Genomic DNA, 17336 nt, shown 5'->3' on the forward strand with positions numbered 1-17336 from the left:
TGATATCATGTCAGGGCTCTTTGAATGAGCTTCCTTTTTACATTTCAAATCATTTCTTTTCAGCCAACATGTCTTGTTCACCCCTTCCTGAGATGAATTAAGAACGAATGGCTGCGATTTTCCATATCAAAACAAACGTTCATATTAACCATTTCCTTGTAAATTAGAGCCCTCCTTGGAAGTCAGAGGGACTTAGAGGGCCCTAGGGCTGGCGGATGAGGGCAAACTAAGTCTCTTTTTTCCCTCCTGCCTGAGCCTTGACCTGTGCTGCCCCTGCCAAGCACATACCCTGTTGAGGTCACACCTGAGCCCCCGATCCCTCCCCAGGCCCACTGCCTGTGGGGTCGTCTTGGAGGCTGCATTCTGTCAATGCAAGTCTGGCAGCAGGAGGTTAATCAGGTTCAAGTGCATTTTTCAAACATATGCAAACTGTTAAGTGTAAGTGTAACAGCAAAGGCTAAACTGCTGGGGGAGGAAACACCAAGTTTCCAGAGTGCCTGTCTCCTCTGGGCTCTCATATATCTCATCTACCCATTTATGCAGCGAACAGCCAGGCTTTTAACTATGTGTGTATGTATGTGTGTGCGTGTTCATTCATAGATCACACCCAGGGTGATCTATGCAAAACCAGTGCTCTATAGATGAGCAACATCCCAACCTGCCATTTCAGTTTTTAGATAGAAGAAACTAAGGAAAGGAAAGTATATTTAGCTTTTGGTCCCAGAGAAGTAGTATAGCAGATACAGAATTGTCTTTGCACACAACTATCCCTGGTTCTATCTCTCCCCAGCATATTCCCCCATTCACCACCAACAGTGAACCCTGAGTGCAGATCCAGGAGTAAGCCCCAAGCATCAATAGGTATGAATCTTCGAACACCCTCCCCCAAAGTCTAGTGTTCTTGACTAGCAATGAAACTTGTTCTACTTAAATAAAAGAAAAAGCATGCGGTTGTGGACTCATTGCAGTTTGCTTACATTTTCCCAGTGAGCTAAGCCATCACAGGTAAAAGATGGTTCAGCGATGGGGAAACAGGCTGGGAGTTGAATGAAAGGCCTGTGATTTCTGCCCTGTGGCTGACAGCCCCTTACCATCCACAGACACAGATAAGCGGTGACTTTACACACAGCAGGAATGCTAGAGATTTTGGGGAAGGTGTTGCATTAAGCCCTTAGGATGGATCTGGATGGTGGGGCCTTTCTTGCCATCCTAGGCCACGTGGCTCCATCCCCCATTCACCTCACCGGTGGGTCTGGGTCCAGGAAAGCCATGGGTATTGAACTCACTCACAGGCAGGCTTCCAGAGAGATAACATCTTTATTGCCCTGGCCAACCAATGTGGCTGCTAACCATTTACGCATGCCATTCTTAGCTTGCCCTGCGTCTTAACTCCTTTCAGCCATCTTCCCTCTGACCTCCATGCTGGCAAAGACAAAAAGCCCCTAATCCCCTGGGTCAAAGCCTTATCTAACCTTTCCAAGACCCCTCCCACAAATGGGCGGGGTCTTGCAGGTAAGATCAAGTTGCACAGGAAGGGGGGTGGGGCCATAGGAAGGTTTTTCTGAAATGGGAAGGGAGCTATGCATTGGGTTGATGATAGTTCGAACTTTACTTGTGCCCTGAATCAGCAATCTCTCATCATTGTGGATAGTGCAAAATTACTTCATTTTTACTTTGACTTGGAGAGAAGGGGGTTTGGGCCGTATCAGGTTGTGCTCTTCTCTGTGCTTAGGAATCACTCCTGGTGGGACTCACAGAACCATATGGGGTGCCAAGGATTCCAACTAGAGTTGGTTGTGTACAAGTTCTTCACCTCCTGTTCAATTTCTCTGGCTCTTTTTGCTTTGAAACACAATCAGCTCCCTTTAAAGCCTCACAGTAAAATTACTTTGCTGTCTTACTGGGATACTGAGGAGAAAGCAAAAGACAACGTTCCTTGTTCCTTTGACTTAATGGCAAATGGTTGCTTACTGTGTCTAGCTTAGTCATTTACTGAAAGAAAAGTGTGGTGCTTCTGTACATTCTTCCTTGTATCTTGCTCAGAAGACACCCCCTTCTGTAACTGCTGGAGGGTTTCCTTGGGCAACCCTTGCTGTGGCCCCTTAGGAGATGTAGAGCTGATGGCGCCCCAGGGACTGTAGCTCTTCCTCTCACCTGGAAAGATGGGATGCGGGCCATGGGTACTGGGCTGATGAGGGAATTGGAGGAAGGAGTGGTGATCTGGGGCACAGACAACCCCTTGCATTCATTCTCCAATTGGGGTTGATTGGGTTAAGGCCTTCAGGAGTGGATTCAACTCATTCTGAACTTATGGGATGCTGATGAAAGCCCAATGAGTTGAAAGAAGTATAATAAGATTCTTTGTCATGTTGTTGGCTTTGTAGCAAGTACTCCTTTTCTCCAGGATTTTGGGAACATTGCCTTTCTTTGATTTCTGATGGTGGTATCCACTTGGGCAGGAGAAGATGCTTCAAATAGCACTTTGGAAACCCTTGCCTCTGTCCTTTGCAAGGTCTGTGTTTATCGAGTTTGGCGTGATCTTCACATATCACCTGTTAGCTGTTAGGGCTCTAATTTTGCAAACCATGACTTCATCTCCCTTAAGGAAGAGAGACAGAATGCGTTAGCACAGCAGCTATGCTTTAGTTCAACATATTTGGGATGGGAACCCTCAGCCTTTCTTTGGTCTCCAGGTAAACTTGGAACGCAGACCCATCAAAGGTTCTGTCTGACAGCTGGTCTGCAGAACACAGCTCTGCTCACGTGTCAAGGCTTCAGGAATTTTATCAAGGGACATAGAAATAGTCTTGTTTTGGGTTAGGGCTGGGGCAAGCTGACCTCAGAGACTCCTCTGCAACTTTTGTTGCTCTGGGAAGAAGATGGGCAGAAGTGAGGTGGGGGTGAGGGTGTCTGACCACATTAGCTATGCTGAGTATTGGAGCCAGTGGCTCACTTACTTGCCCAATCAAGAGTGCTCAGTACTTTGCAAGTTAGATCTGAAAGGAAACAAGCCTGATGACCATAAAGCAATAAGAAAAATGCTCATGAGCTGATCAGTGTTGCTTGTCAGCCACACTGTCCTCTAACACCGAACCAGGATGCTCTTGTGCTAGACTGTCAATGGCCCAAAGAACTTCAGCCTTAGAGGCACAGAACCAAGTTGGGGTATGCTGTTCCTTGCTACATTCCCCTTTCCTCCAGAGTATTTCCTGTGTCTGTGTTACAGACCTCTGAAAACCCTTTCCAGGAGGAAATTTAAGCCTCAAAAACTGCAGAGAAGTGGAATTGTGTCTGAGAATCTTGTGCTTTTTTTGGTTCTTGCTCTTAGAATTTGTTTTTATTTTATTTTATTTGGTTGTTGGGCCATTCATGCCTGGCAGTGCTCAGAGGTTACTCCTAGATCTATGCTCAGAAATTACTCCAGGCAGGCTTGGGGACCTTAGGGTATACTGGGGCTTGAACCTGGGGATCAAACCAGAGTCAGCTGCCTTCAAGGCAAAGGCCCTACCCACTGTGCTCTTGCTCTGCCCCTCTTAGAATTCTATTTTTCTATAGCCAGCCAGAGGCCATGAAGAAAACTAGCACATTTCTTAAATTCTGAAACTAATGATGTGCAGGACACCCTCCCTGTCAGAGGCATGGATGAGACTTACTTGTGTGAAGGGTTTTAGAACTGAAGCTGTCACTCACCAGGGATGTGCCCTTTGTGGATGGAACTCTGGTCACTGGGAGCACAGGGAGCAGTGGCAGGAATTAGATAACAGCCCCCAAACCAGGGCTACCAGGACTCTGCCTGTGCTATCACTGCAAAGCAGGACATACATCACTACCTAGTGATCAGAAAAACTTTTTCTGTGGCCTGTGACTAGTCCCATTTCTCTTCTCAGAGCATCTTCACTCACATATGTTCTGGCTAGCAGCAGAAACTGTTCTGCCTTGCCTCATGGCTGGCATTTTGTCTTCTCCTCTCTCCTACAGTAGTAGGCAGTCTCTCTGAGCAGGCAAAACCTTTCACAGTGATCTGAATGCCACAGAGAAGGTGGCATTCTGAGCACTGGTGGAGCTGGGGATGGGTTCTTCTGTTTCTGTGGTAAGTACTGATTGTTCCTCCATCCTCTGTACCAGCCCCCTGCCTGCCCTGGTGTGCAGCAGGGCGAGACACAATGCATGCCTCTCCTAAAAGGGGTGTCTCTCTGGTGTTCCACCTTCTGTCTCTTCCTGAGAATTACTATGGTAACTTTCCATCTGGAAAACACAGATGAGGAAAAGAAAACACTTGGCCATTTGGCTGGAACCAGTTGCCTTTTGGTGTGCTTCCCTGCTGGGCCCAGGCCCCTGCCCATCCCACAGAGCTAGGAGCCCACTCTTAGGTGATGGGCTTCTTTTTTTGCCCTGTGCCCATTGAAGGTTAGCTGGGGTGTTGTGTAAAGGATCCCTGGGCTTTCTAGTTCCTCAGGGAAGGAGACAGCAGAAGGAGGCATGGCTCCTCAGCTCTTTCCATGAACGGAACCAAAATTGGTCCATTTATACCCCTTCTAGCACCTGACCGCCATGTAGTCACTTCCAGGGACATCCAGTCTGAGATCCTAAATCCAGGGTGAATCATCAGTGAGTAGACACAATTCTTGAAATGTCCCAAGTGAGCATCTTAAGGCCATCAGAAGGCTCAGCCACATAGGGAGTGTCCCACAGAGTTGGGACTTCCTGGAGACTTGATCTTAAGATTTCCCAGTCAGAATGCTGCATATGATCACCCCACATTTGTGTACTTCCTAGTGGTGCCACCTGCCCCCTCCCCAGCAAGAATACACACACAGTAGGGTGTTTTTGAGACACCCTACCATCTGCCCTAACAAAAATAAAGCCACATTCCAAATATCAAAAGACCTGGTTCCTCCTTCAAGCCCCACCACCATGGCCTCAATACTGTCTCTCAGGGACAGGCTTGCCCTCTAATCTGCTTGCTGATGGATGGGTTTCAGAGAGCACTGCAAAATTCTCTGCATGGAGTCCATCTCTTTCTCCCTCCTAACAGTGAGCATCCCCCACTCCTTTCCCAATTAAGGAGGCCACCTCATTCCTATATTCTGACTCTGTCGATTCTGAGCTTCCTTGCCAGCCATCGCTTGCAGATCTTGCCCTCACCTGTATACCCTTACTTCCTCCCAGGTTCCTCCTCCAGGCTGAGTATGTGTTGGCTCATCCTCCCGCACTAGTGTCTGTGGAAATGGCAGTAGAGGTGCTGTCTCCTCTGTCAACTATAGAGAATGTAGATCAGGCATTTCTTGTACTCATGGTACCTGGGAGCCACATGCTCTTATGTCATTGGTGTCATTGGCCAGACCAGAGCTGGTATGCAGGCTTCAGGTTGAAAACCAGTAGTCTTCACCACTATTGGGCTACAGGGGCTAGTTACCATCCTTGGACAGCCACCAGCCTCAGGTGACTTAAGACTCAAGCTTGACTGGAAGGCCCATGTTGGCATGGCACTGGGACATTAGCATGGCCAAGGTAGGGAAGCTTCAGAGATGCTACAGTGAGTGCCTGAGGTCTCTGTCCTCTTTTGCCTGGCCTGATGACTGTAGAGATGAATGGATGACAATGGCAAAGGTGCTTGGCCAGCCTCCCATACAGGGGGACATTCTTGTGTAGAATTTAGTAAAGGGCCTGTGGTACCTGGTGCTCTTGTTTCTTGAGTATGAGGCTTAAGTAAAGGACTTTCAGCCTTGGATTTGAGGTAAGGGAACTTGTCAATCCTGGGTATGATGGACCCTGTTTCCCTTGCTAACAGAATTTTCAGGAGCAGCCAGACAACCTTTCAGTTACCCCCAGTGTAGTTCTTTCGAATGTGGGTTTAGCTCTCAGTACTCATGACAGTGTAGACAGTGGCTTTCACCTCTTCACTCCTGTGGGCTGACCAAGCTGTAGACCTATATTTGAAAGCCCCTGATATGGTATATATGTACCATGTATATAAATGTATATAAACATGGCCTGTATATGTACCATATTTTATAAATTTCAGATTCATGTAGCTGAAATACCTACCATGGTAGTTTGAGAAGGATCCCTGTTTTGGGTTTTGCTGGGGCTTCTGTTGTTCATATACCATAGATCATTGGATATTCTTTAGTGCCCAGTGGAGGTCAGGCAATACGGGCTCAGATGTATGTCATCCATTGCCAGAACCATGTGTGGGGATAAAATGGCAGATGGGGGTACAGTGTCTCTCAGGTGGACAGTCAAATATGGTGATGGTGAGGAGATAAATTCTATCCATGAGATATGTCCCACCCAGAAAGAGACTTAACAAAGGGCACTTGCTAAATGCGATGGAGGGTTTTCTTTTCCAGGACAGGGCATTGCACACCAACTTGGAACCTGAGAGGGATGAACTCCTCATCTACTGAAGTTCCTATTTTGAACAATATCAGACCCACAGAGTGCTGAAAGACAAACAATAATGTGTCCTAACTTAAAGATCTGGCCACGAAAGCCACTTACCACTTTTGCTTTTTACTTTTGCAGAAGTGTTTGGGAGTAAATTATAGACATTAAGATGCTTCACCGGTGAGTGCTCCTGCATCTCACTCCTTAGGATAGGTTCTAGCAGTGACATAGGGCAGATGCCCATCCCACATAGGGCACTGATGGAGATCCTTATGTCTGGTGGCCAGTCTGCTTTTAGAGCTCATTGTGTGTGTGTGTGTGTGTGTGTGTGTGTGTGTGTGTGTGTGTGTGTGTGTGTGTGTGTGTGCACATGAATGTGTGTGTAATGCTGAGAAAAGAACCTAGGCCTCACACCTGTGATTCACACCTGGCTCTACCACAGAATAACTTTTCTGCCTGCTCTCTGATGGTCTTCATAGCTTTGGGTATATATTCAGGATTTTGTATATTGGATTTACATATTTGTGTTGCATGGTTAAGTCTTTTTTAGTCACTTATCACCTATCATCATCACCTCTTTTATGTTTATATGATGTGGATTTTTTAATGTTTGTTCTTTGAAACTATACCCAGAAGTACCCAGGGTTTATTCCTGGCTCAGCCCTCAGGGATCATTGCTGGCATGACTTGGGGGACTATATGGGGAGTTAGCCACATGGAAAGCAAGAGGTTTACCTACTGTGTTATCTTTCTCATTCCTGATGTGAGTTCTATAGAAGAATCTAGTCATAGACTTTTAGGTATTTATTGTGGAGGTGGAATTTGGGGGTCGGGTCTTCATTGTGGTCCTTGGGAGGAGTTATTGGGGATTAAACCCAGCCTTAGTTTATTTACCTCCAAAATAGAGGGATTTGACAAAAGAGATTGGTTCTGAGGGCTGCAGTGATATTGGAGCCCTTAGTTTGATACCCAGCACCTCATGCTGCCCTGTTGGGAGTAATCCCTAAGCATTATTGTATGGCCCCAAAAGCAAAAATAAATAAATAAAATATAGGGGTTAAACCAGGGTTACCCAGTCAAGCCCACAACTTAACCTTATCAAACTTCTAAACCACTAGATTTGTTTCATACCTATAGATTCGGGACTGTGCAGCTGCAAGTGAACACACAATACCTCAGAATCATATTGGCGTCTGCCCAGTAGTATCACAAGAAATCTGATGGGAAAGTTACGTAGCAACAGCTACAGTCCAGTAAATTCTTAGACAGGCACTGACTTTAGTAAATTGTGGAGAGATATAACATCACTTCAAATTGATCTGTGTTTATCTAAGTTTTGATAATTCCATTAGCCTTATATTGTAACAAGTAATATGAAATAAATTTGTTGTGCCTGCAAGGGGGACAATCTAGGGTGGTGGATGGGAAATTAGGAACACTGGTGAAGGGAAGATCACACTGGAGATGGGATTGGTGTTTGAATAAAGTATGAGAACTCTTACATTAAGGTATCTACTCTATGGTAGTAGACTATCCTATGATAGAGTCTTATAGGAGCGAAGAATCAGTTTTGGGAGAAATAGGAAAAATAGTCTTTCAAATAATTTTCAATATCTGAAACTAACATGAAGTTATTTGTCAATATGCCTCAATTAAAAATAATTTTAAAAAGTTTAAAAAGAATATTTAATGCCTGAAACAATTCTATTATGAACAACTTAATAACTCTTGGTGTTATAATAAAAAAAAATGAAACAACAAGGGCTGCCTTGTGGTACAAGTGTTGCTGTTCAGCACCTTTGAGTCTCAGCCAAAGTGGCAGGGACCCTGCATTCTGGGAAGGAACTTTATTGTCCTACCAGGGAGGGACCCTCCAGGATTTCTGAAGGTGGGTATGGGGTTTGAATCTCTGACACTCTAGCCTGAGTGTGTTCTTCTTATCTGTTCCCATAGCGGAGATTTTGGAGCTGGCTGGCAATGCAGCGAGGGACAACAAGAAGGGGCGGGTCACACCTCGGCACATCCTGCTGGCTGTGGCCAACGATGAAGAGCTGAATCAGGTAGGGGTACCCCTGCTCCCTGTCCCCTCAGCCCTGACACAGACAGTTATGCTGACCATCCAGTTGGATGGAAGTTGGTGCTTTATTGGCTGTCGGGGGAGGGCTCAGAATCTGGAGAACTAAGAAAGAATTTCCACAGTCCACCTGAGGGAGGGGTGCTGAGAGGATCCAGGGAGAGTGTGGTCCCTGTAGAGATCACAGAAGCCGGAGCTGTACTATCCAAAGCAAGAGGGTGGATGGAGTCTTCAGAGCAAGGACAGGGAGGGTGGTCTGGCTCACCACCTGTTTTTTTACTTTTCCTGCCAGCTACTCAAAGGAGTCACCATAGCCAGTGGGGGAGTACTGCCCAATATCCACCCTGAGCTGCTAGCGAAGAAACGAGGATCCAAAGGGAAGTTGGAAGCCATCATCACACCACCCCCAGCCAAAAAGGCCAAATCTCCATCTCAGAAGAAGCCAGTGTCTAAGAAAACAGGAGGCAAGAAAGGGGCCAGGAAATCCAAGGTACGTATTTGGGCAAGATTATGGGGCTGGGACAGGGCCAATGCAACGAGGTGGACTGTGAGAGGTACCTGCCTGGCTCAGGGCCCATCAGGAGTCTACATGTCTGTGCTTCAGAGCTGATTGTGCAAGAGCTTGTTCTGTCCAGGTGGCCAGAGTGTGCCCACTACTGGGGACCAGAGACTCAGGAATGAGACAGGGACAGTTGCTGGGGTAGCTGATCCCCAGCTGGAGGGGCTCTGCATGGTTTCCTGGGGAGAGCTCGTGTCATGGTAGGTTGCTGTGCATGCAGATGTCTTTCCTGTGCCAGGGATAGTACCCTGCTTCCTACTCTGGCTTCTTGCTTAGCGTTGGTGTTCTCAGAACTCTGTGGGGCTGTCTTGTGCATGCCCTTCTCTGAATAGGTGTATTGGTCCCCAGACAGCACTACATTCAGGTGGGAGCACTCAGGTGCTTCTGGCCACACTGTACTTGGACTCAGAGCAGGTTCCTGACTCTGGAGTATCCATAGTGAGCAAAACACTGTCTTAATGGATGGCAATTCCAAACCATGGTCACCCCAGGATGGGGAAGTAGCAGTCCCCCTGTAGGAGATTGGAGTTTGCTGGTGGTTGCATTTACCTGTCTGAGCATTGCCAGGAGGCTGTGGGGCATCTAGAGTATGCGCTCTGGAAGCCTTCTTGCTGGATTCTGCACCATCTCCTGCCTTCTGCACCAGTGAAACTGGGGATAATGCACTTCAAGTGTACAAGAGGTACCTGTCTTTTTCACAGCATCCCTCAGATTAGGACACTATGGCTGAAGGTGGCTTCATTGCTTTATAAGATTCTTAGTAATTCTTTGGAAATGTTTGTGGGGCCTAGTGAGATATGCAAGGATGCTCTTCTAGAGACCCAGGACTTTCCCCAAAGGGAGAAGGTAATGGTTTCTTTCAGGGTCTATCTGTCTCCTAGGTGCTCCATTCTTCCCCTGATATGCTGCCTTCATCTTGGGGACACCTGTCTGACTTTTTACTTATACTTCACGTCTGCATTGTGGACTGGTGATTTGTTGAGGTAGACAAGGCTGTATTTCCTGTACAGCCTTCTGGCTGCATCCTAAGATGCAGTAGGATCCCTGAGAACCAGGAAATAGAAATTTATATTCCCAACACCTCCTGCCTCCCAATTCCCCTGCCCCCCTGGGTCAAGCTCTCTGGGAGAAAAATCTGAATTGAAAGAGCACCTATCCCCAATTTCCAGGGTTTCATATGGTGGCTGCACTCCGGAGGACCCTGGAAGAGGTATAAAGACAGGCTAGGGTTTTTAGGATGCCATGCTCCTCAGACACACCATCTATACAATGAGAAGATGGAACTATTTCTTGCCCCCCCCAACCCCCCAATTTTGCCATTTTTAGTTGCAGGGATGAAGGCACAGGGGAGGGCACAAAAGTGACTCTGCAACCTTTTTAAATGTCACTGGCAGACTCTACTTCTTGACCATAGATTTAGCAGCTGACTACCCATGGGAGGGTCCTTGGTAAAGGGACACATGTCCCTCAACTGGGCCTGCTCATCCTGTGGTGGACAGAGTCCAGGCCGCTTGCTGCTGCAAACCTACAACTTAGGGATGTTTGAATGGCCTCTGCAAGTCCATCAGCTCCAGCTCCCCTGGGCTGAATCTTGCTTCTAGCAAACTGCCTCCTTTCTCCAGGTAGTTTGTAGCCATGACTTTGTGAACTTCCCAATTCACTCAACACTAGCAATGCAGGTTCTTGCTTTGGGGACTTGGATTACAGAGGGGAATGTCCGTAAAAGTAGAGGGGAGCTCCAAGAAGCTATATTTAGAATGCCGTGTTTCTAATAACCATATGTCAATAATCACTTACTTGAACATTCAACTTTTCCCTTGATTACAAAAGCAGGAAGTCTGTTATGGTGGTCTGTTTTTCTTCTACACAATAAAACACATTGTCTGCTTACTGTACCAGTATTTGGCTAACATTAAGCCCTGGGGGAAGCTGAAATTGGAACCGTGAACAGCTAATTTTCAAAACATTTGTTTAATGTAAATTGTGGTATCAGCTCCCAGAAACAGTGGAGAGCCCTGCATGTCCAGGTTTAAGTGGAATGTTCTGAAAATAACCTTTCCAGAGAAAACCGTAGTAACATGCTCAAGTGCTTGTAGTGAAAGGGAGTTGGTATTTTTCAAGTGTCAACACTTGAATTCCAAATCATAATTTTTACCCCAATTCGCTGTAATTGGAAGGGTTTGAAAGTCTCCATTTGTGACAGCTAAGTCAGCTACAGTGAAAGCGGAGACTGGAGACGGCAGCCAGGGGCTGGGAGTCTGCATCTTGGCACTGTATGAGCACACTCTTTTCTCTACCTGTGGGTGGCCACAGGTAGATCTGTGCCTCAGTTTCCCTACCCTATTTCCATACCTATAGTTCAGTGACTGCATATTTTCAGACTTTGTTTTGGCTAAGTGTCTAAGAGTTGACTAGGGCCAGAGATTTTTACCAGTGGATAAAGTTCCAGTCTTGTGGAGAGCTGACCCAGGCCCAATCCCAGCACCGTATATGTTGTGCCCTGAGCACAGAACCAGGACTAAACCCTGAGAACCATTGAGTGTGTTCCAAACCTCTGACCCCCTTCAGAAAAACAAATAGTTGGATGATACCAAGGGATATGAAGTAAAAAATCCTGTAACTCCTGTGCCTCTGAATCTCCCCTAAACTGTCTCTGCAAGGGATTTCATATATCCCTCTGGAGCATCTCTGCAGATGAAAGTATAGACAGGTAAAGCCCTCAGACTTCTACCAGCTTGAAAAAATAGCCTACATAAATTTCAGAAAGCAGCTGCCCACTTCTTTGTAGTCCTGCTTAGTGTGGTGGTGGGCCTACAAGACTGTAGTTCTGATAGCTCTTGTCTAATTAACCTTGAAGAGTTTTAACTTTTCTCTCATCTCAGTTTCCTCATCTTTGAAATGGAAACAATACCTAGTACGGTTCGGAGGCTTGAAAGAGAATCTCAAAAGAGAAGCTGAGCTGTATCTGGCCCAGGGGTCAGCTCTGCTGCTGTTGATGGGCTTTTATGCAGGTCACTCTCAATTCATGATATCATTATTTATAGACTGCAAAAATCATCAAGCCCCGTTCTCTATGAACAGATCACAGATTGTTTCTAATGTTTCCTTGAAGACAGCACCATAGAGACCATGGTGGAGTGGATCTCTGCTCTTGTGTGAGTGGGTCAGAGGGGAAGCCATCACAGGGAACTTGCTAAAGCAGGAAGGATCCTTATTTTTGGGTTTTGGGGTCACTCAGCATGGATTGAGGGCTGCTCACAGCTTAGTGCTTGAGAAGTTACTTCTGGTGGTGCTCTAGGAGATTATGCTCAGTCTTTTGAGCATTCTCTGACCTAGTCCTCACTCACCCACCCTTATTTAAAAACCTCTAGTGACTCACTCAAAGAAGGGATAGTTCATTCCATTAGGAAGTTTCAAAACTTGCTGGGTGCTGGATTGGAGACCAGAGGGAGCCAGGGGTCTGGACCATTGAAGGCTGAAATGAGAGATCCTCTAGCAGAAGAACACTCGTGGGCTCTTGGATAGAAGAACACTCATGGGCTCTTGGATGCCTTCTTCTAGAGAGAGAATGTGTCCTAGAATGTCGAGTATATATATGCCTTTGGTCAGAAAGGTCTCAGGGCCCTTCTCAATGTTTTCAGATGCATAAAATCAAACACAATCAATTTGTATCTAAATTCCACAGATAGGGATGAAGAAAGAGTGCAGGACTCTTTGGCCTTGCAATGCAGCCAATATCAGCTTAATCCTAGTGCCACGTATGGTCTAAACACTACCAATATTGTCCCTGAGCACAGTCAGGAATAGCCCCACTCAATGGTGTGCTTTGTGTCAGCACAGTGGCCTTGTGAGATGTCACCATTCAAATATCAATTATGTCCTAAATGTCTCAGAACTTCTTGTTGTCTGGAATGATACTGATATTTAAAAATAAAACTGTCTTATTACTTATACAAATAGATCTGACATTTATGATGATCTTATATATGGCATTTAAAAAAAAACACACCAACTGGATGGGAAATGTGCATTGGTAAAGGCATGCGTGTTGGACTTTGTAACTGTATCTCATGGTGATTCAATTGAAAACATAATAAAACAAAACAAAACAAACAAAAAAACCCACACCAGCTTGGACTAGAGAAATAGTACCCAGCACTAAATACACTCCCCTAAGCTCTGACAGAAGTAATCTCTGAGCATTTCTGGGTTTGACCCAAAAAACAAAGGGAAAAAATGAAGATATATGATTAAAATAATTGATTAATTGGTACACAACATTGTATTTCAAGTTTACAACTGAGAATTGACCTTTCATTATGATACAATGATTATAATGACTGTTTCCCATATATTCTTAGTAATTTTCCAAATTTGCAAGCTGTACATTATAACTTTGTGGCTGATAACTAAACACGTGTGTCCTTTTTTTCCTCCTTGGTGTCAGAGCTCCAAGCCTTACATGTAAATCATATGCACTACTACTGAACTTTATATCTTGGTCAGAAAAATTTTCCTCTTGATTTCTTTCCCCCATGTCATCCATTCTCAGATCTTCCCTCCTTCTCATTACCACTCATCTGTTCCCTGTGTTTGAGATTGGTTTTACTTGTTTTTATTTCACATATTAATTAAATTATATAGTATTTATCTAATTTGTTTCATTTAGTATGATACTCTCAAGGCCCATCTATGTGGGTGAAATTTCATCATTGTTTTGCACTGAATATTATCCATGCATTTATAAACCACACCTGCTTTAGCCAATATTCAGTGGATTTAGAGATTTTACATTTCTTGCCATTATAAATAATGTTGCAATGAAGATAGGATCTCCTGCATGTGTTTTTTTAAATTAGTGTTTTTACTTTCTTGGGTAAATACTCAGAAGTGGAATTGTATTTTATGATAATTCTACTCTTTAAATTTTAGAGTGACGATACTGTTTTCCATAATGGCTGTTTTAATTCTATTTTGAGTAATATCTGGCAGTGCTTAGGGGCTCTCAGGGATTACTCCTGGTGAGCTCAAGGGACCTTATAGGACTAGGTTGGCCACATGCAGGACAAGAGTGCTACCTACTATACTATCATGCCAGTTCCTATGTCTCTGTTTTTGTAAGAGTATTACGCATTTTCATTTATTTTTGAGATCTCCCAAATAGACATAAGCAGGCCAAAGGACTCTCTCTTGCAATTCTTAGTCAACTGAGCCAGAGGTTCAATGCAAGTGACTATGGGTACATTGCTGCTCTAGTCCTAGAGTTCTTCAAGGCTACACCCAATAATGCTAAAAGATGTTGAGAGCCTGCTGGAGTTATCTGCTGGCAAGACATGTGCTTTAATTTCTGTGCTATCTATGACCCCAGACTATTTGGATTGCTATAGATTTTTGTTGTTGTTGTTGTTGTTTGCCCCTCCTGGTAGTATCCAGCGATTACTTCTGACTCTGCTCTGAGGAATCACTCCTGGCAGGCCTAGGGGACCATACGGGTGTCAGGGAATGAATCTGTTTCAGTCAAATGCAAGGTACATGCCTTACCTGCTGTGCTACTGCCCTGATCCCTACTGTAGATTTTTTATTCCTTTTGATTATTCTATTTAAAAAAAAGAATTTTGCAATAAGGACCCCACATGTGTCTTTATTTCGCTCCCTTTTTTATTTGAATGGAAGCCACACCTAACAGTATTCCAGTGGCAATGGTAGGTTCAGGGAGGGCATGCAGTGTTGAGAAGTAAACAACATCATGTGCTAAGCATGTACTTGACTACTTGTTCTTGGCTCTGTTCTTTCTTAAGGTTGCTTTGATTATTCAGGGTTTTCTGTGATTCTCATGCAAATTTTAATTTCTTTATATTTATATATAAAATGCCATTGGAATTTTGATAGCAATTGCAATGAATGTGTAGATTTTGTTGATTATATGGATATTTTCACAGTATTCTTTCATTTCATGAGCATAGATTATCTTTTCTTTGTATCTTCAATGTATTTTATTAATATCTTATAGTTTTCTGTGCTCATGTCTTTTAGCTTATGAAATTTACTTCTAGTATTTTTTGGGGGGTTATGTAATTTTTTGAAATTATTTCATGACTAATGTATAAAATGTAGACCCAGGGGCACTAAACCCGGGACCTAAACATGCACTGGGACCTAAGTTCAAACCCCGAACCACATGGTTCCCCCAGATATCCCTGAACACATTTTGTTGTTTTTGTATTTGCTTTTGGCCACACTCACTGGTGCTTGGGAAGACCAGATCATCTTTTTACAAAGCATGTGCTTAATCAGGTAGGCTATCTATCTTTTCCTTTGGTCCCCGGAATACATTTTAATTTTAAAAATAGGGTATTTATTGTCCCTTCATTCTAACTTTGGACTTTATTTGTTCTTTTCTTTTTTTCTTAGTTCCTTTAGATGTAAAGTTAGATTCAGATTTGTTTGTTTGTTTCTTGAGATATGCATATATCTCTGGATTTGGTGCTTAGAACTTCTCTAACTTCTGCATCTCATAGTTTATTTAATATGTTGAATTTTTAAAAACAAACTTCTGCATATGTCTTTTAAGACTATCTTCTCTAATATTGTTACAGTCAGTATACTCTTGGTGATTTTCTACTTGATGGTCTGCTCATTGATGGAAGTGGAATATTAGAGTAAATCTGTTACTGTGTTGTTGTTATTTTCTCCCTTTAGGCCTGTTAAAGTTTATTTTATATACTTAGGTGTTCTTATACTGAGAGGTATAAATATTGATAGTTATTATATTTTCTTATCTGTTGACCTCATTATTAAATATTGTTAAATACTTCTTTTCTTGGCTTTACTGTATTCCTTGTTTCGTTTATTTTTTATTTGTTTTTGAGCACTATTTTTGTTTTGGCTATGCTAAGGGCTTACTCCTGACAATGCTTAGGTCAGAATAACTTTTCCAGATAAAGGAACTTTTTGGATTTTTCTTTACTTTTAGCACTTAGAATATGTTATGCCTTGAATATTCATCTTTCTGCCCTACAAAGTTTCTGCTGAAAATTTGCTGATATTTTTGTGGAGGTTCATTTGTACATAACAAGTTGTTTTTTCCATCTGCTTTTTAACATTCTCAATCAGTTAAGTTTGGACATTTTAATTGTGTGGATTTTTTTGGGTTCATCTTACTTGGAACTCTCTGTGCTTACTCAATCTGCATGTCTATTTTCACCCTAAGTTATGGAAATTTCCAGTTTTTCCAGTAGGTTCTCTCTCATTCTCTCTCTTCCTCTCTCCCTCCTCTCTTTCCCTCAATCTTCCCCCCTCTCACTTTCCTCTTTCTGGAGACCTTGTAAGACATGATATGTATATATATATATATTTATACATAAATATATATATTATTTGGTGTTGTGTCATTACAGCAGCTGAACATAGTATAAATGGAAAACATAGTATAAATGGAGAGCTTTGGCATGAGATTTGGGAAATAATCAGTAAGGATCAAACCAAGAAAAAAAGAAGGTTTTCATTGGAAAAGTTGAGAATATTTTCTATAGTTTATTTATTAGATGCTTTCCTTTCTTGCTGTTCCTATGTGTGTTTTATGTCCATGTTTTAGTTCCATTAGTATTTCAGTGCAGTGGTCTTCAACCACCAGTTCATGGACCAGTGTGGGTCTTAAGTTAAGAAAAGGTAAAAACTACTGGTTCTAACTGCTGTTCTATGTATTCACCATATCACTATATAAAGGGCAGGTGCAGGTTCATAGGTGTGAAAAAAAAATTGAAGAACTCTGTTTTAGATTGATGATACATTCTTAGAATTGTTACATATAATTTATTGTTGGAGCCAACTAGAATAATTTTCGATTCAGTTATTGTATTATTTGGAGACTAATTTTTTTCATTTTAAAAACATAAACACTGGGCCCGGAGACATAGTATAGCGGCGTTTGCCTTGCAAGCAGCCGATCCAGGACCAAAGGTGGTTGGTTCGAATCCCGGTGTCCCATATGGTCCCCCGTGCCTGCCAGGAGCTATTTCTGAGCAGACAGCCAGGAGTAACCCCAGAGCACCGCCGGGTGTGACCCAAAAACAAAACAAAACAAAAAAACCCATAAACACTGTGATTTACGAAGTTGTTCATAATACAGTTGTTTCAGGCATTAAACGTGCCAGCAATAGTCCCACCATCAGTATGAACTTCCCTCTACCAATACTTCTACCCACCCCCAAATCTGCCCCCTTGGTAAGAACAAAATTTATTGATTTTTACAACAAAATAGAAAATGAAGTTATCAAAAAATCTATCGATCAAGGTCAATTTGTGATAATATTA

General features: G+C 43.4%; 1 protein-coding gene across 4 annotated transcripts in view; it reads left to right on the forward strand.

Annotated features, from left to right (window-relative positions):
- LOC126027755 (core histone macro-H2A.1) overlaps nucleotides 1-17336 on the forward strand; it is a 67994-nt gene that overhangs the window by 23571 nt on the left and 27087 nt on the right. For all 4 annotated transcript variants that reach the window (XM_049786767.1, XM_049786769.1, XM_049786768.1 and 1 more), the window contains exons 3-4: nucleotides 8344-8450; nucleotides 8757-8954. In XM_049786767.1, the coding sequence (XP_049642724.1) occupies nucleotides 8344-8450; nucleotides 8757-8954 (305 nt within the window). The remainder of the gene's footprint in view (nucleotides 1-8343; nucleotides 8451-8756; nucleotides 8955-17336) is intronic.

Source organism: Suncus etruscus, chromosome 14, assembly GCF_024139225.1.
Source record: "Suncus etruscus isolate mSunEtr1 chromosome 14, mSunEtr1.pri.cur, whole genome shotgun sequence".
Taxonomy (NCBI): Eukaryota; Metazoa; Chordata; class Mammalia; order Eulipotyphla; family Soricidae; genus Suncus; species Suncus etruscus.